Source organism: Ammospiza nelsoni, chromosome 28 (genome assembly GCF_027579445.1).
Source record: "Ammospiza nelsoni isolate bAmmNel1 chromosome 28, bAmmNel1.pri, whole genome shotgun sequence".
Lineage (NCBI taxonomy): Eukaryota > Metazoa > Chordata > Aves > Passeriformes > Passerellidae > Ammospiza > Ammospiza nelsoni.
The window spans coordinates 221,814-248,791 of NC_080660.1; the positions used below are offsets into that span (position 1 = coordinate 221,814).

The window sequence follows — 26,978 nt, forward strand, 5'->3', positions numbered from 1 at the left end:
TTCGCGCGGGGGGCGCGGGGCACGTGGCGGGACCCCTCCCCTCCCCCCCCCCCCTCCCGGGGCCCCCCGAGCCGGACGGGACCAGGTGGGTGCGGGGCTGGGGAGGGGGGGCAGGCCTGGGGACACCCCCGGGGACACCGCGGGGAGACCCCCGAGACACCCTCGGAACACCCCCGAACCCCCCGGAACAGCCCCGGAACACTCCAGGACCCCCCCGGACACCCCCGGGTACACCCCGGACATCCCCGGACACCCCGGACACCCTCGGGACAGCCCGGAACACCCCCGGACACGCCCGGGCTCGGCCCCGGCAGGGGGGTACAGGCCCCCGGTACCGGTCCGGTCGGAGCGCCGCAGTCGCGCTGGGCCGGGGCCGCCGGGAGCGCCCCGGTACCGCGGGGAGGGCGCGGAGGGCGGCGGCGGCCCCGGGGGTCGCTTCCGGTGGCCTCATGGCCCCGCGTCCCTGGGCGTCTCTTCCGGTGGCGCTGTGGGTCTCTTCCTGGTGTCCCCCTGTCCTGGTGTTCCTCTGTTCCTGGGACCCCCACGTCCTGGTGTCCCTATGTCCTGGTGTCCCTCTGTCCCCATGTCCTGGTGTCCCTCTGTCCCTGGGACCCCATGTCCTGGTGTCCCTCTGTCCCTGCAGTCCCCCTGTCCTGGTCTCCCGGTGTCCCTCTGTCCTGCTGTCCCCCTGTCCCCAGCCCTGCCGGGGTCACTGCCGGTCTCCCTGTCGCATTTCCGTGGCCCCTGTCCGTGCCCACGATCCCCATTAGAGCCCAGAATGGGATTTACTCCCCTTTTTACCCCAAATTGTCCCTGTTCCCTGCAGGACAGGGCTGCCATGGCTGAGGAGGAGGAGCTGAGCACCAGGGCCACCAGGAGGGGCACCCAGAATGGGATTTATTCCCATTTTTACCCTAAATTCCCGTTTTCCTGTTCCCTGCAGGACACACACAGGGCTGCCATGGCTGAGGAGGAGGAGCTGGGCACCAGGGCCACCAGGAGGGGCCCTCTGTCAGCTGGCAGTGCCCGGGGCGGTGCCACCGAGTCCAGCACGCTGCTGCAGGAGCTCCGCGGCAACATCTCGTAAGGGCAGCGCCCCAGAATCTGGGAATTCCTCCAGTCCCCCAACCCAAGGGGGCTCACGGGGTGGGGGATTGGGAATTGGGCACCCCAAAATCTGGGAATTCTGCCAGGGCACCCCAAGGGGGCTCACGGGTGGGGGATTGGGAATTCCACCTCGGATTCATCCTGGATCCCTCCTGGATGCATCCTGGATCCCTGAGCCCTGGGGTCCATCCTGGGTCCATCCTGAGTCCATCCCAGATCCATCCTGGGTACATCCAGCGTTCCAGGGTCCATCCGGGTCCATCCTGGATCCATCCCAGATCCATCCTGGGTCCATCCAGGGTTCCTGGGTCCATCCTGGATCCCACTCGGGCTCTGGGGGGACCTGGGGAGCCCTGGGCAGAGCCGGAATTGTGGTCCCGGGGTTTTTGGGATCGTTCCTCACTCATGGCCTCTCTACCCGCAGCAAATCTGTGCAGAGCAAGGTGGACTCCATCCTGGTGAGTGTTGTGGGGATGCTGGGGCAAGGCAGGGCTGTCCTGGGACTTGTCCCACGGGATCCATCTCCGTCTCCTCCTCTCCGTGTCCCTGTCCCTGTCCCGGAGCGCAGCAGGACGTGCAGAAGTTCTCGGACAGTGACAAACTCTACCTGTACCTGCAGCTGCCCTCGGGGCCCAGCCTGGGCGAGAAGAGGTCAGGGGGGACCTGGGGGTGGGTCTGGGGGGTGGGATCCATGGGGTGGGATCTGTGGGGTGGGATTCATGGGGTGGGATGGGATCCATGGGGTGGGATCCGTGGGGTGGGATGGGATGGGATCCATGGGGTGGGATCTGTGGGGTGGGATGGGATGGGATCCATGGGATGGGATCCGTGGGGTGGGATGGGATGGGGCTGGAGCTGGCACAGGGATGCCCCAGGGCGGGTCCCTCACTCAGGGCGGGCACAGGGATGCCCCAGGGCGGGCACAGGGATGCCCCAGGGCAGGTCCCTCACCCAGGGCGGGCACAGGGATGCCCCAGGGCAGGTCCCTCACCCAGGGCGGGCACAGGGATGCCCCAGGGCAGGTCCCTCACCCAGGGCGGGCACAGGGATGCCCCAGGGCGGGTCCCTCACCCAGGGCGGGCACAGGGATGCCCCAGGGCGGGTCCCTCACCCGGAGGCGCTGGCACAGAGGTGCTGACGGGCTCCCCTCCCTGCCTGACCCCCCGGAGCAGCAGCAGCAGCAGCTCCTCCTCGCTGGAGCTGAGCACGCTGGGCACGGCCGAGCACATGCACGCCTGCAGCTGGATCCGCAACCACCTGGAGGAGCACACGGACACCTGCCTGCCCAAGCAGGACGTCTACGACGCCTACAAGTGAGCCGGGCTGTCCCGTGTCACCGCGTCACCGTGTCACCGTGCCCCGCCGTTCCCTGCCCTGTCCCCAATGTGCTCCGTGTCACCCCCTGTGTCCCCGATGTGCTCTGTGTCCCCCTGCTCTGTCCCTGCTCCGTGTCACCCCCGGTGTCCCCGCAGGCGTTACTGTGACAACCTGGGCTGCCGCCCTCTGAGCACGGCCAACTTCGGCAAGATCATCCGCGAGATCTTCCCAAACATCAAAGCCCGGCGCCTGGGGGGCCGCGGCCAGTCCAAATATCCTTCCCTGGCCTGGAATTCCTATGCGAGCTGCTCTTTTTTCCCTTTTTTCCCTGTTTTTTTTCCCATTTTTTCCCATTTTTTCCTATTCTTTTCCTGGTTTTCCCCCAGTTTTTCCCATTCCTGAGGGTTCTTCAGGGGTTGGTTCCCGGTTTTTTGGGCTTGGGAAAAATCCTTGACTCTTCCCAACGTACTGCTACGGGGGGATCCGGAGGAAGACCGTGGTCAGCCTTCCTCCCCTGCCCAGCCTGGACCTCAAAGTGACCGAGACGGTGAGTTTGGGTGGGATAATGGGATAATGGGATAGTGGGATGGGGTGGGTTGGTGGGATGCAGGTCCTGCTTTGCTCCGTGAATCCCATCCCGTCCCCATCCTGGTGTCCCCTCCTGTCCCCATCCTGGTGTCCCCTCCTGTCCCCATCCCAGTGTCCCATCTTTTTCCATGGGCTCATCCCTGTGTCCTGCCCTGCTCTGTGACGCCATCGTCCTGCTGTCCCCATCCCGACACCGTGACCCTCCTGCTGTCCCCTCCCTGCTGTCCTCCTGTCCCTGGTCTCACACACTGTCCCTGTCTGATGTCCCTGTCCCCATCCCCAGCAGGCGGAGCTGGCCGAGCTGGCGCACTCGTACAGCACCGAGGTGGCAGTGACAGTGTCCCTGTCCCTGTCTGATGTCCCTGTCCCTGTCCCCATCCCCAGCAGGCGGAGCTGGCCGAGCTGGCTCACTCCTACAGCAGCAGTGAGGTGACAGTGACAGTGTCCCTGTCCCTGTCTGATGTCCCTGTCCCTGTCCCTGTCCCCAGCAGGCGGAGCTGGCCGAGCTGGCTCACTCGTACAGCGCCGAGGTGACGGAGGCCGCGTGTGCCCTGACGTGTGACTGGGCTGAGAAGATCCTGCGGCGCTCCTTCAACAACATCGTGGAGGTGGCGCAGTTCCTGCTGCAGCAGCACATCATCAGCCCCCGCTCGGCCCACGCCGACCTGCTCATGGCCATGGTGCTCTCAGGTCAGCCCGGGGACACCGGGGCTGCCACCACCCCTGGGGACGCTGTCACCCCCCTGGGGACAGACAATGTCACCCCCTGGGGACACTGTCAGCCCCCTGGAACACTGTAACCCCCTTGGGGACACTGTTACCCCTCTCGGGGACAGTGTCACCCCTGGGGACACAGTCAGTCTCCTAGAAGTGTCACCGCTGGGGACAGACACCGTGGGGGGTGGCATGGGTTGTCCTCCACCTTGTCAGTGTCCCCTTCCATTCCCAATGTCCCCTCCCCACTCCCGTGTCCCCTCCCCAGTGCCACCCTGCTCACGTCCCCTCCTCCCACAGAAAACACGGACAAGCCCCCCCAGGACCCCCGGCCACCCTCAGCCCCCAAGAAGAACGGCCCGGACCCCGCGGACAGCAGCCAGGAGCAGGTGAGACCCCCGGGACCCCCGGGACCCCTCCCCGGGCCGGGCCGGGCACTGGAGGCTCCCCCAGCCCGGTGCCACCCTGTCCCCTCCCCAGGCCAAGAAGGACGCTGTCGCCAAGGTCCCCGCGCAGACGCGGCCGGAGAAGAAGAAGCCGGAGGCGGCGCGGGCGGGCAGCAGCCCGCAGGTGAGCGCGCTGGTGGCGCGGCTGCCGCTGCTGCTGCCCCGCATCCCGGCCCCGCAGCGCCCGCCCGTGCCCAGCGCGGCGCCCGCGCCGCCCGTGCTGGTGCCGCGGCCCGCGGGCACCGTGAAGGTGGCGCTGCCGCTGCCCGTGGGCGCCGCCGCCATCCCCGTGCTCAACGTGCTGCTGCCCGGCGTGGGCGTGCCCGCGGCCGAGGCGCCGAGGGACGCCGAGGGGCAGCAGCAGCAGCAGCAGCAGCAGCAGCAGGCGCGCGGCCGCGCCGCCAAGCGCGCCCCCGAGGGCGCGGCCGCGGACGGCAACGCGCGCAAGCGGCGGCGCGGGAGGCCCCGCAAGAGGCCGGGGGACAGCGCCGCGTCGCCCGAGGAGCCCGAGGTGGCCCGGGGGGAGGACGGAGGGGACTCGGCCCCGGGGGCGTCACCCGGGGCTGGCGGTGCCGCCGTGCCCGGCGGGGACAGGGGGGTGGCCGGCGGTGCTGCTGAGGATGCCGGGGACAGCATGGAGGTGGACAGTGACACGGTGGCTGGTGGGGACAGCCCGGGCAGTGGCAGTGCCACCGTCCCCCTTGGGGACAATGGCAGTGCCACTGCAACCCTTAGTGACAGCCTGGTCAATGGCAGTGCCACTGTCCCTGTTAGTGACAGCTCAGTCAATGGCAGTGCCATTGTCCCCATTAGTGACAGCCTGGCTGGGGGCACTGCCACTGTCCCTGTTAGTGACAGCTCAGTCAATGGCAGTGCCATTGTCCCCATTAGTGACAGCCTGGCTGGGGGCACTGCCACTGTCCCTGTTAGTGACAGCTCAGTCAATGGCAGTGCCACTGTCCCCCTTAGTGACAGCCTGGCTGGGGGCACTGCCACTGTCCCTGTTAGTGACAGCTCAGTCAATGGCAGTGCCACTGTCCTCATTAGTGACAGCCTGGCTGGGGGCACTGCCACTGTCCCTGTTAGTGACAGCTCAGTCAATGGCAGTGCCACTGTCCCCCTTAGTGACAGCCTGGCTGGGGGCACTGCCACTGTCCCTGTTAGTGACAGCTCAGTCAATGGCAGTGCCATTGTCCCCCTTAGTGACAGCCTGGCTGGGGGCACTGCCACTGTCCCGGTTAGTGACAGCTCAGTCAATGGCAATGCCACTGTCCCCATTAGTGACAGCCTGGCTGGGGGCACTGCCACTGTCCCTGTTAGTGACAGCTCAGTCAATGGCAGTGCCATTGTCCCCCTTAGTGACAGCCTGGTCAGTGTCAGTGCCACTGTCCCCGTTAGTGACAGCTCAGTCAATGACAGTGCCACTGTCCCCGTTAGTGACAGCCTGGTCAGTGTCAGTGCCACTGTCCCCCCTGGGGACAGCGCAGTCAATGGCAGTGCCACTGTCCCTGATGGGGACAGCCCGGTCAATGGCACTGACACTGTTCCCCTTGGGGACAGCTCAATCAGTGTCAGTGCCAGTGTCCCCGTTAGTGACAGCCTGGTCAATGGCAGTGCCACTGTCCCCCTTAGTTACAGCCCGGTCAATGGCACTGACACTCTTCCCCCTGGGGACAGCCTGGTCAGTGTCAGTGGCACCATCCCCCTTGGGGACAACTCGGTCAATGGCAGTCCCACTGTCCCCCTTAGGGAAAATGGCAGTGCCAGTGTCCCCGTTAGTGACATCCTGGTCAGTGGCAATGACACTGTCCCCCCTGGGGACAGCTCTGTCAGTGGCAGTGCCACCACTCCCCTTGGGGACAGCCCAGTCAGTGGCAGCATCCCTGGTGATGGCTCTGCTGCTGGTGGCAGTGCCACCGTCCCCCTTAGTGACAGCCCAGCTGGGGGAAGTGCTACCACCCACCTTGGGGACAGCCCGCTCAGTGGCAGTGCCAGCATCCCCCTTGGGGACAGCTCAGTCAGTGCCACTGTCCCCCTTGGGGACAGCCCGCTCAGTGGCAGTGCCAGCTCCCCCAGTTGTGGCTCTCCTGGTGGTGGCAGTGCCACTGTCCCTGTCAGCGACAAGCCAGTCCCTGGCAGTGCCACTGTCCCTGTCAAGGACAGCCCAGCCATGTCCAGTGACACTGGGGACAGGCCTGTCACTGTCAGGGCCACCAGCCCTGTCAGGGACAGCTCACGCAAGGGCAGTGACACTGGGGACAGGCCGGTCACAAGGAGTGCCACCAGCCCTGTCAGGGACAGCCCAGCCAGGGTTGATGACACTGGGGACAGGCCGGTCACTGCCAGTGCCACTGTCCCTATTAGGGATGGGCCAGACACTGGCAGTGCCACCATCCCCACTGAGGACAGCCCGGCCAGGGTTAGTGACACTGGGGACAGGCCGGTCACTGGCAGTGCCACTGTCCCTGTCAAGGACAGCTTACCCATGGCTGGTAGCACTGGGGACAGGCCGGTCACTGGCAGTGCCACCACGGAGGACAGGCCTGTCACTAGCAGTGCCACCGTCCCTGTCAGGGACAGCCCAGCCAGGGCCAGTGGCGCTGCTGGGGACAGGCCGGTCACCAGGAGTGCCACCATTCCCATCAGGGACAGCCCAGCTGGTGGCAGTGCCACCGTCCCTGTCAAGGCCAGTCCATCCAGGGGCCGTGCCACCAGTGGGGACAGGCCAGTCAGTGGTGACACTGTCCCTGTCAGGGACAAGCCAGTCCCTGGCAGTGCCACTGTCCCTAGGAGGGACAGCTCACCCAGGGCCAGTGCCAGTGGGGACAGGCCGGTTACTAGAAGTGCCACTGTCCCCACAGCTGGTGGCAGTGCCACCGTTCTTGTCAAGGACAGCTCACCCAGGGCCAGTGGCACCACTGGGGACAGGCCGGTCACCAGGAGTGCCACTGTCCCTGTCAGGGACAGCCCAGCTGGTGGCAGTGGCACCACACCAGTCAAGGACAATCGGGCCAGGGGCAGTGCCACCACTGGGGACAGCTCATCCCGGGACAGTGCCACCGTCCCTGTCAGGGACAGCTCACCCAGAGCCAGTGGCAGCGTTGGGGACAGACCGGTCACCAGGAGTGCCACCATTCCCAGCAGGGACAGCCCAGCTGGTGGCAGTGCCACCATCCCTGTCAGGGACAGCTCGTCCAGGGCCAGTGCCACCACTGGGGACAGGCCGGTCAGTGGTGCCACTGTCCCTGTCAGGGACAAGCCTGTCACTGGCAGTGCCACCATCCCTGTCAGGGACAGCTCACCCAGAGCCAGTGGCAGCGTTGGGGACAGGCCGGTCACCAGGAGTGCCACCATTCCCAGCAGGGACAGCCCAGCTGGTGGCAGTGCCACTGTCCCTGTCAGGGACAGCTCATCCAGGGCCAGTGCCACCACTGGGGACAGGCCAGGGAGGAGCAGTGCCACCATTGGGGACAGGTCAGTCAGTGGCAGTGCCACCATCCCTGTCAGGGACAAGCCAGTCCGTGGCAGTGCCACTGTCCCTAGGAGGGACAGCTCACCAAGGGGCAGTGGCACTGGGGTCAAACTGGTGACTGGCAGTGCCACCGTCCCTGTCAGGGACAGCTCCAGGAGCAGTGCCACCACAGGGGACAGGCTGAGCAGGGGCAGTGCCACCACTGGGGACAGGTCAGTGAGGAGCAGTGCCACCATCCCTGTCAGGGACAGGTCACCCAGAGACAGTGGCAGTGGGGACAGGCCGGGCAGGGGCAGTGCCACTGTCCCCATCAGTGACAGGTCACCCAGAGATAGTGGCAGCGGGGACAGGCCGGGCAGAGGCAGTGCCACCAGTGGGGACAGGCCAGGCCGGAGCAGTGCCACTGTCCCTGTCAGGGACAGGCCAGGCAGGGGCAGTGGCAGTGGCAGTGTCCCCGGCAGGGACAGATCACCCAGAGACAGTGCCACCACTGGGGACAGGCCAGTCCCTGGCAGTGCCACCACTGGGGACAGGCCAGGCAGGGGCAGTGGCAGTGTCCCCATCAGGGACAGGTCACCCAGAGACAGTGCCACCACTGGGGACAGGCCAGGCAGGAGCAGTGCCACCGTCCCTGTCGAGGACAGGCCAGGCAGGGGCAGTGGCACCATCAGGGACAGGCTGGTCAGGGGCAGTGCCACTGTCCCCATCAGGGACAGCTCAGACAGTGGCAGTGCCACTGTCCCTGTCAAGGACAGGTCAGCTAGAGCCAGTGGCACCACTGGGGACAGGTCAGTCAGGAGCAGTGCCACTGTCCCTGTCAGGGACAGCGCTGCCAGGGGCAGTGCCACCATCCCTGCTAAGGACAGCTCATCCAGGACCAGTGACATTGGGGACAGGCCAGTTAGTGGCAGGGCCATCATCCCTGTCAGGGACAGCGCAGCCAGGGGCACTGCCACCCCTGGGGACAGGCCAGTCCCTGGCACTGCCACCCCTGGGGACAGGCTGGGCAGGGGCAGTGCCACCACTGGGGACAGCACAGCCAGGGGCAGTGCCACTGTCCCTATCAGGGACAAGCCAGTGTCTGGCAGTGCCACCATCGCTGTCAGGGACAGCTCACCAAGGGCCACTGCTGTTGGGGACAGGCCAGTGAGGAGCAGTGCCACCCCTGGGGACAGGCTGGGCAGGGGCAGCGCCACCACTGGGGACAGGTCAGTGAGGAGCAGTGCCACCAGTGGGGACAGGCTGGGCAGGGGCAGTGCCACCACTGGGGACAGGTCAGTGAGGAGCAGTGCCACCAGTCGGGACAGGCTGGGCAGGGGCAGTGCCACCACTGGGGACAGGTCAGTGAGGAGCAGTGCCACCCCTGGGGACAGGTCAGTGAGGAGCAGTGCCACCATCCCTGTCAGGGACAGGTCACCCAGAGACAGTGGCAGTGGGGACAGGCCGGGCAGGGGCAGTGCCACTGTCCCCATCAGTGACAGGTCACCCAGAGACAATGGCAGCGGGGACAGGCCAGGCAGGGGCAGTGTCCCCATCAGGGACAGGTCGCCCAGGGCCAGTGGCAGCGGGCTCAGGCTGGTCAGGGACAGTGCCACCATGCCCATGAGGGACAGTGCCACCGTCCCCATGAGGGACAGGTCACCCAGGGCCCCTGACCCTGGGGACAGGCCGGGCAGGAGCAGTGCCACTGTCCCTGCCAGGGACAGCCCAGCTGGGGGCAGTGGCACGGTCAGGGACATGCCAGTCTCTGGCAGTGCCACTGTCCCCATCAGGGACAGGGACAGCCCATCCAAGGGCACTGCCACTGTCCCTGTTGGGGACAGGCTGGTCACTGCCACTGCCACTGTCCCTGTTGGGGACAGGCCGGTCAGTGGTGGTGGCACTGTTGGGGACAGGCTGCTCACTGCCAGTGGCACCGCTGGGGACAGGGTGGTCAGTGACAGTGGCACCGTTGGGGACAGGCTGCTCACTGACAGTGGCACCCCTCCTGGCAGGGACTGTCCCTCCAGGGGCAGTGGCACTCCTGGGGACAGGCCGGTCCCTGGCAGTGCCACTGTCCCCGTCAGGGACAGCCTATCCAGGGGTACTGCCACCATCGTGGACACGCCTGTCACTGGCAGTGCCACCGTCCCTGTGGGTGACAGCCCCTTCTGGGCCTGGGGCACCGCTGGGGACAGCGCGGGCGCTGGCAGTGCCACCTTCCCCGTCAGGGACTGCCCGTCGCGGGGCACCGCCGCCATTGTGGACGCGCTGGTGACCCTGAGTGGCACCGTGGTGGACAGGAGGATCCTGGGCAGTGTCACCGTCCCCGTCAGGGCCAGCCTGTCCCGGGGCACTGCCACCATCGTGGACACCCCTGTGTTCGTCAGTGCCACCGTCCTCGTTGGGGACTCCATCCCCAGGGTCACCGCCACCATCGTGGAGTCCAGGGTGCCCGGCCATGCCATCCTCCCCCTCGGGGACACACTGGCCTGTGGCAGTGCCACCGTCCCTGTCAGGGAGTGCCCGTCCAGGGACGGTGCCACTGTCCCCATCAGGGAGTGCCCATCCCGTGACAGTGCCACCCTCCCTGTTGGGGCCGGGCCAGTGGGTGGCAGTGCCACCATCCCTGTCAGGGAGTGCCCATCCAGGGGCAGTGCCACCCTTGGGGACAGCAGGCACGTCACTGGCAGTCCCCCTGTCATGGACACACTGGTCAGTGGCAGTGCCACCATCCCTGTCAGGGACTGCCCGTCTAGGGGCAGTGCCACCCCTGGGGACAGGCCTGGCAGTGCCACCCCTGGGGACAGGCCTGTCCCTCCCGTCCGTGTCAGTGTCATCAGGGATGGCAGGACGGGCACCAGGGTGGCACCGGCGGCCCTGGCACAGTGTGGTCACAGCCGGGCCGGGTCCCCCCTCGGGGACACGCAGGGACACACGGGGGCGGGCACAGGGATGGGGTCCCCTGCGTCACACCAGTAAAAACCAGTAAAAAACAGTAAAAACCAGTAAAAACCAGTCACTGCCGTGCGGCTGTGTGTGTGTGAGCCCGGGCACCGGGAGGGGACACTGGCACTGGGGAGGGGACTCTGGGGGCGGGGCGGGGACACGGGGAGCGGGGAGGGGACATTGGCAATGGGGAGGGGACACGGGGAGCGGGGAGGGGACATTGGCACTGGGAGGGGACATTGGAAATGGGGAAGAGACACAGGGAGTGGGGAGGGGACACGGGAAGTGGGGAGGGGACACTGGCATCGGGAGGGGACACTGACACTGGGGAGGGGACATTGGCACTGGGGAGGGGACATTGGCACTGGGAGGGGACATTGGCACTGGGAAGGTGACATTGGGAGCGGGGAGGGGACATTGGCAATGGGGAGGGGACATTGGCCCTGGGAGGGGACATTGGCAATGGGGAGGGGACACTGGGAGCAGGAAGGGGACACGGCGCAGTGGAAGAGGACGCTGACAAGAGGGGGGACAACCCGTCCCACCCGCCCCGGGTGGTGACAGCGACATCCGAGGCGATTTTGCCCCGAAATCGCCGATTTTGGTTAACGCGGAACCCGCGGGGCGCCTTGGGCTGCTTCCCTACCGGGACCACGCCCCCAAACACAGCGAGACCACGCCTCTTTAACCATATATGTACGTAAACAGCGCTCTCTTCCGCATCCGACGTGTAGACCACGCCCCCTGGCGCTGTAAGTCACGCCCCTATTCCTATGGCAGATCCCGCCCCACTGTTCATATTAGTGCTTAGACCACGCCCCCACGCTCATATAAATACCCAAACCACGCCCCCGGCAGCAGACCCCCGCCCCTTTCCCGCGCCTCCGGCCCGCCAGGGGGCGCTGTGGGCGCTCAGCCCCGTGAGGCGGCGCCGGGCCGGGCCTGGCGAGGCTGCACCGGCCCCGCTCCACTCCGGCCGGCCCCGTTCCCGGCCCCGCTCCGGCCGCTCCACCGGCCCCTGCCGGCCCCTCCGCGCCTCTCCCCGCCGCGCCGCTCCTCCCCGCTCCGCCGAGGTGAGTTTGGCCCCGCCGGCCCCGCCGCGGCCTCCTCCGCCCCCTCAGCCCGGTCCCCCCGGCGGTTCCGCGGCCGCGTCCGGCCTCGCCTCCTCCTCCTCCTCCTGCTGCTGCTGCTCGGCCGGCTCCGTGGCGCAGGAGCGGGGCCGGGTTTGGCCTTTTCCCGGCTCGGTGCTGATCCCCGGTGTTTTTCCGCCTCTCTCTCCCCGCAGCAGCCGCCGCCGGTGCCCGGGATGAGCCGCCCGCGCCGGTCGCAGGGCCGGGCCGGCCGAGCGGAGCCTCGCGGGATGGGATCGCTCCAGGTACCTCTCCCGAAGCCCTTTCCCGTCCCTCTTCCCGGGAATCGCTGCCGGGGCCCCGCTCCCCGCGGGGGAAGTGGCGCAATTCCCCTTCCAGAGCCGTTTCCAGCCGCTGTTCCTCAGGGGGATTCGCCAGCCTTTCCCCCCTCATCCCTCCCGGGGCCATCTGGGGCCGCTGGGAGCGTTGGAATTGCCCAAAATCCCCTCTGAAGTTCCATGGGTTGTGTAAAATTTGGATTGGCGGGGGTCGCTCATCCTCTCGGGAATGTTGTCCCTGGAAAACTTCGGCTGGAGTTGGTGGGAAGTTGAGTAATGAGAAATAATTTCGTTTAATCCCTCCTTTTTTTATTCCCTTCACTTCCCTGGAATCCGGGAGGGAATAACTGGGTGGAAAAGGGGATTTTCCAGCTTTTATTTTCATTGTGCTGGAAGAATTTTTTGAGGTTTTGGAGTCGTTCCTGGTGTGGATCCCGTGGATCTGCTGAAATCAGTCCTGGATTTCTTCCTTGGAATTCTGAGTGGGATTTCAGGGCTGTGCCTGAATTTCCTGCCAGATTTCTGTTCCTGGTTTCCTGGGCCATCCCTGCTCCAGATTTCCTGGGTAATTTATGGTCCCACGGTTCAGGGTCCATGCTGGGATCAGCCCGGGAGCCGCCCTTGGCATCCAGGTGGGGATGTGGATTCCTGATTTTTTTATCCTGCCTTTTTTGCCCCCTGCCTTTTTCCAGTTTATTTCCCAACCTTTGGGAAAAACAAAAACTTGGAAAACCTCAAAAAGTGGGGATTTGTGTACGGAGTGTGATCCATGGGAGGAGGCAGTTCCAGGACTGTGGGATTGCTCCAGGCTTTGGAATCCTGAGGCGTTTCTGGGAAGAGGGAAAAGCTTTGGATGTGTTGTTTTGGGATGAGCCCAGCGTGTTGGGAAGGGAGGGGATCCCTGGAATTTTTGGGTTGGGATCCCTGGAGTTTCTGGGTTGGAGCCATGTCAGGATTTGGGAGTGGGATAGAGGAGGAAAATCTGGGATTTGTGGAAAAACAGGGGTGGCAACTGTGGGGAAGTGTGGAATCCTGAATTTCCACCCCCATTTTTTTGGGATTCGTTGAGAAATGGGAGCGGCAGGGATTTTTTCTGTCTCTCATGGGGTTTTTGGGATCTAACAGCCTCAAAAATGTCAGGAATGTGGGATTTGGAGTGCCGGGAATGGGGGAACAGAGCCAAACTCTCAGGCTTTGATCAGGATTTGGGCATCTGGGATTTCTTGGAGAAGAAGTGAGAAAAAAACAGGAAAAGAAGAGGGAAAAAAAAAAAAGAGAAGTGGTATCTGGCAGGTGACCTTGGTTTGACTCACTTGGAATATTTAAGGAAAATTCCTGAGGGTTTTTCCCTCCTTTCTTTGGGAGGTGGAAAAATAAAGGGATAAAACTAATCCTTAAAATAGCAGGGAAAAATCTGAAATTAACAGGGAAAAATCCTTTATTTAACAGGGAAAAAATTAATGTCCATCTTCCCTTCACGTGTATCCTGGGTTTCTCCCCTTGAATACCATCCCCAATCCAAATTTTTTCCCTGTTTTTCCCCCTCATTGAGTCCTGCAGCCCCTCCACTGCTTGTCCTCTTGAGTTCCATCCCAAATCCCACCCCAACCCCCTTTTTTCCCATTTTTTCCCAATTTCCCCCAATTTTGAGCCCTCTGCTGCTCCTCCTCTTGATTTCCATCCTTAATCCCAATTTTTTCCTAATTTAATCCAAATTTTTTCCTGTTTTTCCCCATCACTGAGTCCTGCAGCCGCCCCACTACTCTTGCTGTTGAATCCCACCCCAAATCCCACCCCTGATCCCAATTTTTCCCAGTTTAACCCCATTTTCCCCCCGTTTCTTCCCAGCTCTGAGCCGCGCAGCCCCTGGTCTGTTCCTCCTGTTGAATCCCATCCCAAATCCCATTTTCCCCCGATTTAAACCCATTTTCTCCCCGTGTTTCCCCAGCTCTGAGCCGCGCAGCTCCTGCTCCGTTCCTCCTGTTCAATCTCACTCCAGATCCCATTTTCCCCCGATTTAACCCCATTTTCTCCCCGTGTTTCCCCAGCTCTGAGCCGCGCGGCCCCTGCTCCGTTCCTCCTGTTGAATCCCATCCCAAATCCCATTTTCCCCCGATTTAACCCCATTTTCTCCCTGTTTCTCCCCAGCTCTGAGCCGCGCGGCCCCTGCTCCGCCATGGGCGACCCGGCGGCCGCGCGGAGCCCCCCGGAGCCGGGCGCTTCTCCCCTGGGCGTCATCACGGAGGGCGTGGGCGAGCTGGCGCTCATCGACGCCGAGGTGGCGCAGCGGGCGTGCGAGGAGGTGCTGCAGAAGGTGCAGCGGCTGCACGGCTGCCAGCCCGTGCCCAACGGGCAGAGCTGCCCCGTGCGCTGCCTGGACGAGGCGCCGCGCATCCAGGAGGAGGAGGACGAGGAGGGCTCGGCCGCGGCCAGGACGGCGCGGCGGCGCCACCAGAACCAGGCCAAGCAGTCGTGGCTGCTGCGCCTCTTTGAGTCCAAGCTCTTCGACATCTCCATGGCCATCTCCTACCTGTACAACTCCAAGGAGCCCGGCGTGCAGGCCTACATCGGCAACCGCCTCTTCTGCTTCCGCCACGAGGAGGTGGACTTCTACCTGCCGCAGCTGCTCAACATGTACATCCACATGGACGAGGACGTGGGCGACGCCATCAAGCCCTACATCGTGCACCGCTGCCGCCAGAGCATCGACTTCTCGCTGCAGTGCGCGCTGCTGCTGGGCGCCTACTCGTCGGACATGCACATCTCCACGCAGCGCCACTCGCGCGGCACCAAGCTCCGCAGGCTCATCCTCTCCGACGAGCTGAAGCCGGCGGGCAGGAGGAGGGAGCTGGGCGCCGCCCTGGCTGGGGCCGACACGGGGCTGTCCCCCTCCAAACGGACTCACCAGAGGTCCAAGTCGGACGCCACGGTGTCCATCAGCCTCAGCAGCAACCTGAAGCGCACGGCCAGCAACCCCAAGGTGGAGAGCGAGGAGGAGGTGAGCCCTGGGGTGTTCCTCAGGGAATTCTGAGGGGCTGGGACTGAGCTGCAAGGCTCAGCTTCAACCCCAAGGTGGAGAGCGAGGAGGAGGTGAGCCCTGGGGTGTTCCTCAGGGAACTTTGAGGGGCTGGGACTGAGCTGCAAGGCTCAGCCAGACATCTCAAGGTCAGAGGTGAGGCCTGGGGTGTTCCTCAGGAAATTCTGAGGGAAGAGCCACTGTGGGGTTGGGATCGAGCTGCAAGGCTCAGCCAGCCATCCCAAGGTGGAGAGTGAGGAATAAGAGGTAAAGTCTGGGATGTTCCTGAGGGGATTCTGTGGGGTTGAGCTCCAAGGATTGAGCTTGTTCAGAAAATCCCGTGGTCCTGGATTCATCCCAGAGCTGATCCAGGGAGGTGGAAGTGCCTTGGGATTCATCCCAGAGCTCCTTTGGGGTTGGAATTGAGCTGCAAGGCTCAGCCAGCCATCCCAAGGTGGAGAGTGAGGAATAAGAGGTAAAGTCTGGGATGTTCCTGAGGGAATTCTGTGGGGCTCTGCTCCAAGGATTGGTGTGTTGGGAAAATCCCGTGGTTGTTCCTTGGGATTCATCCCAGAGCTCTTCCAGAGCTGGGGTTTTGCTCCAAGGCTCAGGGAACTGGGAAGATCCCGTGGTTGTGCCTTGGGATTCATCCCACGGCTCCTCTGGGATTGGGGTTGTGCTCCAGGGCTGATCCCAGGATGAGCTGGGAATTCCAGACGGGAAAGGAGCCCCCGAGCTGGTGCTGGAAGCAGATTTTGGGAGCGGCGCTTCCCAAATCCGGGAAAAACAAATCCTCCAGGGGGTGGAACGCACCCCAGGGAAACTGGGAATGGCTGGGAATTCCCTGGAATTCCTGGGAAATGGGTCAGAAATCCAAGGTTTGATTCCGCTGGGAATTCCACTGGGAAGCCTTGGAAGGAGCCAAGGATTGTTCCAAGCTCTGGGAATTGGGATGAGGGTGGAAGGAAGGATGGGGAAGGAATTTTCCAGGTTGGATTCGGGATCAAAACACCCCGGAAAAATCCGGGGCCGTTCCCACTGGGATGAATTTTTAATATGGAAAAGGAGGAGGCGGGAACCGGAGCCTTTCCATAAATTATGGATGAGGAAAGTCCTGGAAACGATCCCGAAAAAGCTGGGAAAGCACAAACCCAGGGAGGCTCCAGCCCTGGATCCCGACTGTCCCTCAGAAATCCCAGAGTCCTTGGAAGCGCCGGGGGCTTCTCCCTCTGGAATCCAGGAATTCCACGGAAAATTGATGGGAAATGGTCCCGAAATTCATCAGGGAAGGGAAAATTGACGGGAAATCATCCCAAATTTTCCCTCCCCTGGTGAACTTTGGGGTCATTTCCCACGAGTTTTCCCTCCAGGTGGGGTCCAAACCTGGTTGTGTCCATTTTTTTTGAATTTTTGGGAATTTTAGCCCCAAAATTCCTGGTTTTTATGGGATGAAGCTCCATAGGACCCCTTTCAGGAAAAAAACCATGAATTGAGGGACTCCAAGCGCTGGAATCTTGGGATATTTGGGATGGAGCTTGGAGGGAGATGTGGGAATGGCAGGAAAACTTGGGATAAATCAGGAATTTCTCCATGGTAAAAAGGGCCTCAAAAATTGGGATTTTGGGAACTTTCGGGATCGTTTCCGTGGGATTCGTTTGATGTGCTGAAATTCGGGATAAACCGCAAGCCAAGGAAGGAAAAAAACGTGGATTTGGTGGTGGAAAAGGGATCAGAAATCCCAGGAATTCGGAGCTGGATCCATCCTGGTCCTTCTGGGCTCCCGGAGAGGAGGAAATCCGGGAGAATCCCGGGAATCCAGCGCTCGGATCTGCTCTGCTTTGATCCCATCCCCCTTGAGACCCGAGGGATTTTCCTTCCCGGAATTCTCCTGGTGATTCCAAGAGGATGGGACCAAAACAACCTGGGAATCGCTGGAGGTGCACCTGGAGCTAAACTCTGCTTTTTCTCCCCCCTTTTCCCTGCTCCTTCCCCTCTTCCCTATGGAAAACATTCCCCCAAAAAACTGCCCCAAATCCCCTTTTCCTGCTTTTCCCAGGAATTCTCCTCGAGTACGGAAAGCCTGGATAAATCCCTGGCTCCCGTAAGTTCCGATCCCGTTTTCCGGAGGCTCCCTCTTCCCGCCGCAGCATTTCCTCCATTCCACCCCTCTGGAATTTCCCAGCATTGCCCAGATATTCCCCAAAAAAAAAAAAAAAACACCCAAAAAAATCCCGGCATCGTTTCCTCGGAGTGGGAATTCTGGGAAAATCCCTTCTGGTTGGATAAAATCCAGGGAAATCCCATCTGGGAATGAGGGAATTCCCGCTTTTCCTGCTTTTCTGCTGCAGGTGGAAGAGGAAATGCTGTTTTTGTTTTCCCTTGGAATTTGGCTCCCAAAATTCTCGGCCGGATGGGATTGAATTGATTTGCTTTTTTTTTCCATGTTTTTTTCCCCCACCAATCATTCCTCGATTCCATTCTCTCAATTCCTTTTTTTTTCCCATGAAAATTCCAATCAAATCCTGGCGTTATCCCTGATTTTTCTCTCCTGAATGAACCCTTTTCCCATTTTTTTCCATTGTTTTTTTTTGGAATCTTTCCCTCTTTTCCCACCAGGATTCCCGGTGGGAATGTGTAGTCCATGATTTCCTCCAGCACGGGGAGTTTGGGAAGAATTCCATGATTTTGGGGGGGGGGGGGGGGGGGCTTTTCTGGGAATTCCTGGATTCCAACCCAGCTCTGATCCTGCTGGGGATTCCCAGGGATCATTCCCACGCCTGGATTTGGGAATTCTGTCGGGATTTGATCCCAAATTTCAGGCTCATCCTAAATCCCACTGTTTTTAGGGATAACACAATGCTTGGGATGAGCTCCAAGCCCCAAATTCCCGCCCAAAATTCCAGGAATTCCTTGATTTCCACCCATTCCTGCTCCTCCCAGCCCTGCCATCGGCTCCTCCCCTCCAGGGTTTTTTTTGGGAATCAACGGGAATCAGGGATAATTCCTCCTTCCCTATGGAATGTTCTGCTGGAGTGGGAAGGATCCTTGGGAATGCTGGGATGAGGAATGGGATGAGGAGGAAAATTCCCTCTGGGATTTCCCTTTGGAATGGGAAGAAGAGGAGAATTCCCCTCTGGAATGGGATGAGGAAGAGGAAGATTCCCTCTGGAATTTCCCTTTGGAATGGGATGAGGAGAATTCCACTCTGGAATGGGATGGGATGAAGAGGAAAATTCTCCTTTGGAATGGGATGAGGAGGAATTTTCCCTCTGGAATGGGATGGAATTTCCCAGGCCCCGTGGGTGTGTAAGATCCAGGATCTCCAAGGTTCCCACCGGACCCAGAATTCCAGAGGCTCCGAACGGATCCGGCACGGCCGGAATGTTCCTGAGGCTGGGAGAGGATCCTTGGGGAGCGTTTTGGGATCCCTGGAAAGTCCTGGAAAATCCAGGAGCTGCTCTGGACCGGGGTGAGGCTGATCCAGAGGGATCCTGGGTTGATCCCAGATTCCTGAATTCCTTGGGACATTCCGCTGGGTGAAGCATTTCCTGGTGTTCCGAGGGGACAGCGCCCACGGAAAGCCTGGATGGGAGGAGCGGGAATGTCAGAGCCGCCGGAATTCCGCGGGAATCCATGGGATATCCCGGGTTTGCAGGGATGGGATTCACTCCGTGCAGAGCTGAAGGAATTTCGGGAACCTCTGGAATATTTATCCCGTGCCTGGAGCCGGGTTGGGGCAGGGCGGCCGAGCGTTATCCCGGAATTCCCGAGGGAATTTTTGGCCGTGGACTACAAACCCAGCGGGTTCCCAGCCGGGAATGCCCCTCCCCATCCTCCTCTCCCTGATTTCCCCAATCCTTCCCTCTCGCTCTGCGGAATTCCCAATTTTCCCGGTGTTTTCCGTTGCTCCCCCGTTCCCGTGGCTTTCTGCATGCGCCGTTTACCAGCATGGTCGGGGGATCCCGAAAATCAGCCCTGGGTTATTCCCGAGCGTGGGAATGTGGAGTGGGAATTTGGGATCGATGCGGGGAGGGGGGGGCTGCTGCAGCCCGAGGGGAATCCCAAATCCCTTGGGGATTGTTGGATTGGGAGGGGCAATTTGGGCATTCCTCCCAAATCCCGGGAATCCAGTGGGACTGGGAGATCCCGCTGGGAACGTTGGCTCTGGAATTCCGGGGGGAAGGAAAAGGCCCCGGGATCCTGCTCTGCTGGGGGAAGGACGGGATTCCCAGATCTCCGGGATCCGAGAAGGGAAAAGGGAAGGGTGGGAAAAGGGAAGGGCAGGAATTTGGTCCCAGTGAAACATCACCGACATCGCTTCCATTTTCCTCCTTTTTCCCCAAAGTTTTTATTTTTATCCAGATCCTTTTTCAGCCAGCGGGGCTGGTTCCGGAGTGGGAAAAGGGAAGGGCAGGGAGGAAGGAAAAGGGAAAAGCAGGAAAAGGATCCCACTGGAAAACCGCCACTATTTCCTCCCCTGTTTTCCTCAACTTCTGGTTTTTCATCCCAAGTCTTGTCCAGCCAATCTGGGATGGGAAGAACAGGGAAAAGTGAGGGGTGGGAAGATCCCGTGGGATGAGATGGGATGGGATGGGATGAAGGCGTTTCCCTGTGGAGAAGGTGACACCGCCTCCCTTTTCCTCCCTGGAAAACCACCACAAGCCATCACCCTCCATTTTCCTCCTGTTTTCCCCAACTTTTAATTTTTAATCCCAAGCCTTGTCCAGCCAGTCCAGGATGCGAACAGCAAGGAAAAGAGAGGGGTGGGAAGATCCCATGGAAAGGAAAGGAAAGGAAAGGAAAGGAAAGGAAAGGAAAGGAAAGGAAAGGAAAGGAAAGGAAAGGAAAGGAAAGGAAAGGAAAGGAAAGGAAAGGAAAGGAATGGGATGAAGGTGTTTCACTGTGGGGAAAGGAAAAGAAAGGGATGGGATGGGATGGGATGAAGGCGTTTCCCAGTGGAGAAGGTGACACCGCCTCCCTTTTCCCCCCTTTTTTCCCCCGTTTTCCCCCCGGATCCCGCAGCCGGCCCGGCTGGCTCCGGAGCGGGAGTTCATCAAGTCCCTGATGGCCATCGGGAAGCGCCTGGCCACGCTGCCCACCAAGGAGCAGAAGACGCAGCGCCTCATCTCGGAGCTGTCGCTGCTCAACCACAAACTGCCCGCGCGCGCCTGGCTGCCCACGGCCGCCTTCGAGCACCACGTGGTGCGCGTGCCGCACTCCCAGGCCGTGGTGCTCAACTCCAAGGACAAGGTCTGGGACGTGGGAGTGGGAAATTGGGGATTCGGGATGGGAAAGTTTGGGATGTGGGATGGGAAAGGGGATGTGGGATGGGAAAGGGGATTTGGGATGGGAAATGGGATTTGGGATGGGAAAGGGGATTTGGGATGGGAATTGGGATGTGGGATGGCCTGGGAATGGTGGAAGAACTGGAGCTGTCACTTGCAGTACTGGCAGTGCTGGCACAGCTGGAATTGGGCCCAAAGCCCCGAGAGCCTCCGTGTTCCCTCTGGGATCTGCGCAGGGATCCCATTTCCTCCCTTCCCACCAAACCCAGGGATTTTCCCCCAAAAGAGCCCCGGGGGCGCCCCGGGCCGTCCCTCACCCCCATCGCCGCTGTCCCCAGGCTCCCTACCTGATCTACGTGGAGGTCCTGGAGTGCGACAACTTCGACACGGCCAGCGTCCCCGCGCGCATCCCCGAGAACCGGATCCGCAGCACGCGCTCGGCCGAGAACCTTCCGGAGTGCGGCATGGGCCCCGAGCACCGCGCCGGCAGCTTCAGCACCGTGCCCAACTACGACAACGACGACGAGGCCTGGTCCGTGGACGACATCGGCGAGCTGCAGGTCGAGGTGCGAGCGCTGGGAACGGCGCTTTCCGGAAGGTTCTGGTTACCGGGGTGTCCCCAAGGTGTCCCCAGGGTGTCCCCATGGAGGTGGGAATGCTGGGAATGGGGGTTTCCAGAAGATTCCGCTCACCACGGTGGCACCAGGATGGTGGGAATGCTGGGAATGGGGGTTTCCAGAAGGTTCTGGACACCGTGGTGTCCCCAAGGTGTCCCCAGGGTGTCCCTGGGGGTTCCATGTGGGATTGTCATTCTGGGCCCCCCTAAAAATGGGATTTCATGGGGTTTTATAGAGTTTTGTGGAGTTTGAATGGGGTTCTATGGGGTTTTATGAGATATTGTGGGATTTTACGGGATTTCAGTTGGATTTGATGGGATTATAATGGCATTTCATGGCATTTTATGGGATTTTTTTTTTGTTTTTATGGCATTTTATGGGATTCTGTTGGATTTTAAGAGATTTTATGGGGTTTTAATGGGATTTGATGGGATCTCAGTGGGATTTGATGGAATTTCATGGGATTCTGTGGGGTTTTCCTGGGATTCTGTGGGGTTTCATGGAGTTCTGTGGGGTTTGATGGGATTCTGTGGGGTTTTCCCGGGATTCTGTGGGGTTTGATGGGATTCTGTGGGGTTTTCCCGGGATTCTGTGGGGTTTGATGGGATTCTGTGGGGTTTTCCCGGGGTTCCCGCAGCTCCCCGAGATGCACACCAACAGCTGCGACAACATCTCCCAGTTTTCCGTGGATTCCATCACCAGCCAGGAGAGCCGGGAGCCCGTCTTCATCGCGGCCGGGGACATCCGGTGAGCTCCGGGAAAAACGGGAATTCTCCCGCAAAAAAACACGGAACTCTGACATTCCCCAGAGCAAAAATGCAGGAATTTTCCCTCATAAAACCCCCCCCGAGTTCTGACAACGCCCAGAGCAAAACTCCAGGAGATTTCACTCATAAAAATTCCGGAATTCTGGGACCCCCCAGAGCAAAAATGCAGGAATTTTCCATCATAAGAATCCTGTGATTCTGACATTCCCCAAAGCAAAAATCTGGGAATTTTCCCTCATAAAAATCCTGGAATTCTGACAGTCCCCAGAGCAAAAATCCAGGCATTTTTCCTCATAAAAATACTAGAATTCTAACATCCCCAAAGAAAAAATGCAGGAATTTTCCCTCATAAAAATCCCGGAACTCTGACATTCCCCAGAGCAAAACTCCAGAAATTTTCCCTCATAAAAATCCTGTAATTCTGATACTCCCCAAAGCAAAAATCCAGGCATTTTTCCTCATAAAAATCCTGGAATTCTGATACTCCCCAAAGCAAAAATCCAGGAATTTTCCTTCATAAAATTCCCAGAATTCCAACATTCTCGAAAACAAAAATCCAGGATTTTCCCCTGATACAAACTCTGGCATTCTGGCATTCCCCGGAGCAAAAATGCAGGAATTTTCCCTCATGAAAATCCTGGAATTCTTATACTCCCCGGAGCAAAAATGCAGGCATTTTCCCTCATAAAAATCCTGGGATTCTGATATTCCTCAGAGCAAAAATCCAGGTGTTTTCCCTCATAAAAACCCTGGAATTCCGGCATTCCCCAGAGCCAAAATGCAGGCATTTTCCTTGATAAAATCCTGGAATTCTGACATTCCCCAAAACAAATATCCAGGACTTTTCCGGGATCAAACCCCAGAGTTCTGACATTCCCCAGAGCAAAAATGCAGGAACTTTCCCCTCATCAAAACCCTGGAATTCTGACATTGCCCAGAGCCAAGCTCCAGGGATTTCCCTCATGAAAGCCCGGAATTCCGGCACTCCCCAGAGCAGGAAAGCAGGCATTTTCCCTGACGAAAGGCCATCGTTGCCGTCGTTCCTCAGGCGGCGTCTGTCGGAGCAGCTGGCGCACACGCCCACCGCCTTCCGCAGGGACCCCGAGGACCCCTCGGCCGTGGCCCTCAAGGAGCCCTGGCAGGAGAAAGTCAGGTGGGGAATGGGATTGGCCCGGGAATTGCTCCAAGGAAAACCGTGCCCGGGAGCCCCCGTGGGAGCGCCGGGATCCGGCATCCCTGTCCTGATGGGATTCTAATGGGATTTTGGTGGGATTTTAATGGGATTTGATATTTTTATGGGGTTTTGATGGGATTTTAATGGAATTTCATGGACTTTTATGAGATTTTTTTATGGCATTTGATATGATTTTTAAGGGACTTGATATTTTAATGAGATTTTAATGGCATTTTATGGGATTTGGTAGTTTTAATGGGATTTTAGTGGCATTTTATGGGATTTTAATGGGATTTGATAGTTTTGATGGTATTTTGATGGGATTTTAATGGAATTTCATGGAATTTAATGATTTTAATGGGATTTGATGGGACTTTATTGCTATTTGATATTTTTAACGTGATTTTAATGGAATTTCATGGACTTCCACGAGATTTTAATGGGATTTGGTAGTTTTAATGTGATTTTGATGGGATTTTAATGGCATTTAATGGAAATTTATGATTTTAATGGCATTTTATGTTATTTTAATGGGGTTTGATAGTTTTAATGGGATTTTAATGAGATTTGATAGTTTTAATGGGATTTCATGGACTTTTATGGAGATTTTAATGGCATTTTATGTGATTTTAATGGGATTCGATATTTTAATGGGATTCTGATGGGATTTTAATAGAATTGCATGGAATTTTATGATTTTAATGCCATTTCATGGGATTTGAATGGGATTTGGTTTTTTTTTTATGTGGTTTTGATGGGATTTTAATGGAATTTCATGGGGTTTAGTGAGATTTTACTGGGATGGGATGGGATGGGATGGGATGGGATGGGCTGGCATGAGGACAATTCCCGGGAATTCCCGGAGTTTCTCCCAGCCGGGAGCTCCGGGACGATCCCGTTTTTCCCGTTTTTCCCGTTTTTCCCCCCAGGAGGATCCGGGAGGCCTCTCCCTACGGGCATCTGCCCTCGTGGCGCCTCCTCTCCGTCATCGTCAAGTGCGGCGACGACCTGCGGCAGGAGCTGCTGGCGTTCCAGGTGCTCAAGCAGCTCCAGGTGAGGCAATTCCTGAAGAATTCCCAAGGAACTCTCAAAAACACCCACATCCGTGTGGGATTTGTGATTTTCACAGGGTTTTAATGGCATTTTATGGAATTTTAATTGGGGGGGGGGGGTTATATTTTGTGATTTCAATGGGAATTTTTTTTTTTTTTATGGATTTTATGGGATTTTGTGGGGATTTTATGGGATTTTCACTGGATTTCTCTCCCTACAGTGGATCTGGGAGCAGGAATGGGTGCTGGCCCCATTTCTCTCAGATTTTATGGGATTTTATCGGGATTTTATCAGGATTTTTGTGGATTTTCACTGTATTTCCCTCCCCACAGTGGATCTGGGAGCAGGAACAGGTCCCGGCCCCGTTCCAGTCAGATTTTATGGGGTTTTATCGGGATTTTATTGTGATTTTATGGGATTTTCACTGGTTTCTCCCCGCAGTGGATCTGGGAGCAGGAGCGGGTTCAGTCAGATTTTATGGGATTTTATTAGATTTTTGTGATTTTCTCGGTTTTTCCCCGCAGTGGATCTGGGAGCAGGAGCGCGTCCCGCTCTGGATCCGGCCCTACAAGATCCTGGTGATCTCGGCCGACAGCGGGATGATCGAGCCCGTGCTCAGCGCCGTGTCCCTGCACCAGATCAAGAAGCAGTCGCAGCTGTCGCTGCTGCAGTACCTGCGGCAGGAGCACGGCCCCAGCAACAGCGAGAGCTTCCTGTGCGCCCAGAGGAACTTCGTCAGGAGCTGCGCGGGGTACAGCCTGGTGTGCTACCTGCTGCAGGTCAAGGACAGGTAATTAACATCATTAATTAATTAATGATTGGGGTCTGATGGGTACAGCCTGGTGTGCTACCTGCTGCAGGTCAAGGACAGGTAATTAACATCATTAATTAGTTAATGATTGGGGTCTGATGGGTACAGCCTGGTGTGCTACCTGCTGCAGGTCAAGGACAGGTAATTAACATCATTAATTAATTAATGATTGGGGTCTGATGGGTACAGCCTGGTGTGCTACCTGCTGCAGGTCAAGGACAGGTAATTAACATCATTAATTAATTAATGATTGGGGTCTGATGGGTACAGCCTGGTCTGCTACCTGCTGCAGATCAAGGGCAGGTAATTAACATCATTAATTAATTCCCAGAATTCCCCGCAGGCACAACGGGAACATCCTGCTGGACGCCGAGGGCATTTCATGGGATTTTCGAGATTTTAACACAATTTTATTGTGACTTTTATTGGAAGTTTTTTTTAATTTCAATGGGATTTCTCTGAATTTGCTGGGATCCCTGCAGGCACAACGGGAACATCCTGCTGGACGCCGAGGGCCACATCATCCACATCGACTTTGGGTTCATCCTGAGCAGCTCCCCCCGGAACCTCGGCTTCGAGACCTCGGCCTTCAAACTGACCACCGAGTTCGTGGACGTGAGTGGGGATCGGGGGGGATCGGGGGGATCCGGGGGGCTCCAGGGAATTCAGGGGGGATCCAGGGGTTCCCAGGCCATTCCCGGCCATTCCCGAGCCCCGTTCCGTGTCCCGCAGGTGATGGGCGGCCTGGACGGGGACATGTTCAACTACTACAAGATGCTGATGCTGCAGGGGCTGATCGCCGCCCGCAAGCACATGGACAAGGTGGTGCAGATCGTGGAGATCATGCAGCAAGGTGGGAATCCCGGAATTCCGTCCCAGACCTGCTCCTCCAAGAGCATTCCCCGTTCCAGCCCTCATCCCAACCCAGATTTCCATTGCCCAGGATCCTGAATCCCTGTTCCCCTCATCCCATCCCGGATTTCCATTGCCCAGGATCCCAAATCCCTTTTCCCCTCATCCCAACCCGGATTTCCACTGCCCAGGCTCGCAGCTCCCCCATCCCTCTGCCCCCATTCCAGACCCAGATTCCCAACATTCCCAACCCAATTTTTCCTATTTTTCCGGTCTCTCAGCTCCCAGATTCCCAGGTTTTTTCATTTTTCCTGTCTCCCAGCTGCCCTGTTTCCCATTTTTCCTGATTTTTCATTCTCTCAGCTGCCGTTTTTCCCATTTCCCCCCATTTTTTCCCCATTTTCCAGGCTCGCAGCTGCAGATTTTTCCCATTTTCCCCCGTTTTTTCCCCGTTTCCAGGCTCGCAGCTGCCCTGCTTCCACGGCTCCTCCACCATCCGGCACCTCAAGGAGCGTTTCCACATGAACCTGACGGAGGAGCAGCTGCAGCTGCTGGTGGAGCAGATGGTGGACGGCTCCATGAGATCCATCACCACCAAGCTCTACGACGGCTTCCAGTACCTCACCAACGGCATCATGTGAAACCCCGCGGGCCCGCCCGGGCTGAAGGAAAAACAAAACAACAAAAAAACAACAAAAAAATTCCCCGGAAAAAAAAATTCCCGGAAAAACAAAAAGAAATAATTTCCCTCCCCCCCAGGAAGGAATGGGAGAATTCCAAACTTCCCGGTTCTGCTCCCTGGGGAAAAGCGGCCTCAGAGCTGGGGCTGCTCCCGGGCCTGGACTCTGCTGAGAGATGGGACAGAATTCCATGGAAAAACCGGGAAGAACGGCGGGAACGGGGCAGGGATGGGGATGGGGGCAGCTCCCCCTTTGCTCTGCTTGGGATTCCCTGGAATTCGCCCCCAGTCCCATGGAATGTGCGGGGAGGGAATGGGGAGGGGTCTCCTGAAGGCTGGGAATCCCAAAATCCAGAAATTCCCGGAATTCCCGGCCCCGTGGGGTCCTTCCCTCCTCTGGGACACCCGGGGTGGGTTCCAGGTGGGGAATGCCCGGTGGGGCTGGAACCCCCCTCCCCCCTTTCCCGGGAAATTCCAGCCGGGAATCCGGGCTGGAGTGTCGGACACACGATGGGGGGGGCTTTGGGGGCCCGGTCCCGACCCCAAATCCCGAATCCCGAATCAGGGAGGATCCGGAGCTTCCCAGGGAAGGGAAATTTCCTGGAATTTCCCTCCCCCTCCCCCCAGGCCTGGCCTGATGGGGACACTTGGAGCGTCCCCAATGTCCCCCCCGTTGTCCCCGTGTCCCCTCGTGTCCTCTCCCCCTGTGTCCCCCCCGTGTCCCCTCGGTGTCCCCAGTGTCCC

At 59.1% G+C, this 26,978-nt stretch overlaps 1 protein-coding gene across 3 annotated transcripts; it reads left to right on the top strand.

Moving 5' to 3' along the window:
- Window positions 1-11,499: 11,499 nt before the first annotated feature.
- On the top strand, window positions 11,500-26,298 carry PI4KB (phosphatidylinositol 4-kinase beta). 3 transcript variants are annotated; one of them, XM_059490137.1, is made up of 12 exons: window positions 11,500-11,645; window positions 11,858-11,947; window positions 14,129-14,978; window positions 20,019-20,246; window positions 20,620-20,847; window positions 21,536-21,645; window positions 22,714-22,818; window positions 23,769-23,892; window positions 24,417-24,682; window positions 25,186-25,318; window positions 25,436-25,556; window positions 26,015-26,298. In XM_059490137.1, the coding sequence occupies exons 3-12, from the start codon at window positions 14,157-14,159 to the stop codon at window positions 26,194-26,196; spliced, it is 2,319 nt and encodes a 772-aa protein (XP_059346120.1). In that variant the 5' UTR covers window positions 11,500-11,645; window positions 11,858-11,947; window positions 14,129-14,156; the 3' UTR covers window positions 26,197-26,298. The 3 variants fall into 3 exon arrangements, with proteins under 3 accessions (XP_059346120.1, XP_059346119.1, XP_059346121.1); XM_059490136.1 differs by having other exon boundaries at window positions 11,579-11,645; window positions 11,861-11,947; XM_059490138.1 differs by lacking the exons at window positions 11,500-11,645; window positions 11,858-11,947; window positions 14,129-14,978 and adding an exon at window positions 15,049-15,070.
- The last annotated feature ends 680 nt before the right edge of the window (window positions 26,299-26,978 follow it).

What these genes read in the sequence shown, in the direction of transcription:
- PI4KB (XM_059490137.1), top strand. Translation starts at nt 14,157, where the DNA reads ATGGGCGACCCGGCGGCCGCGCGGAGCCCCCCGGAGCCGGGCGCTTCT. An exon ending in AGGTGGAGAGCGAGGAGGAG is followed by an intron (nt 14,979 to 20,018) that starts GTGAGCCCTGGG and finishes CGGATCCCGCAG; the next exon opens with CCGGCCCGGCTGGCTCCGGA. An exon ending in TCGGCGAGCTGCAGGTCGAG is followed by an intron (nt 20,848 to 21,535) that starts GTGCGAGCGCTG and finishes GGGTTCCCGCAG; the next exon opens with CTCCCCGAGATGCACACCAA.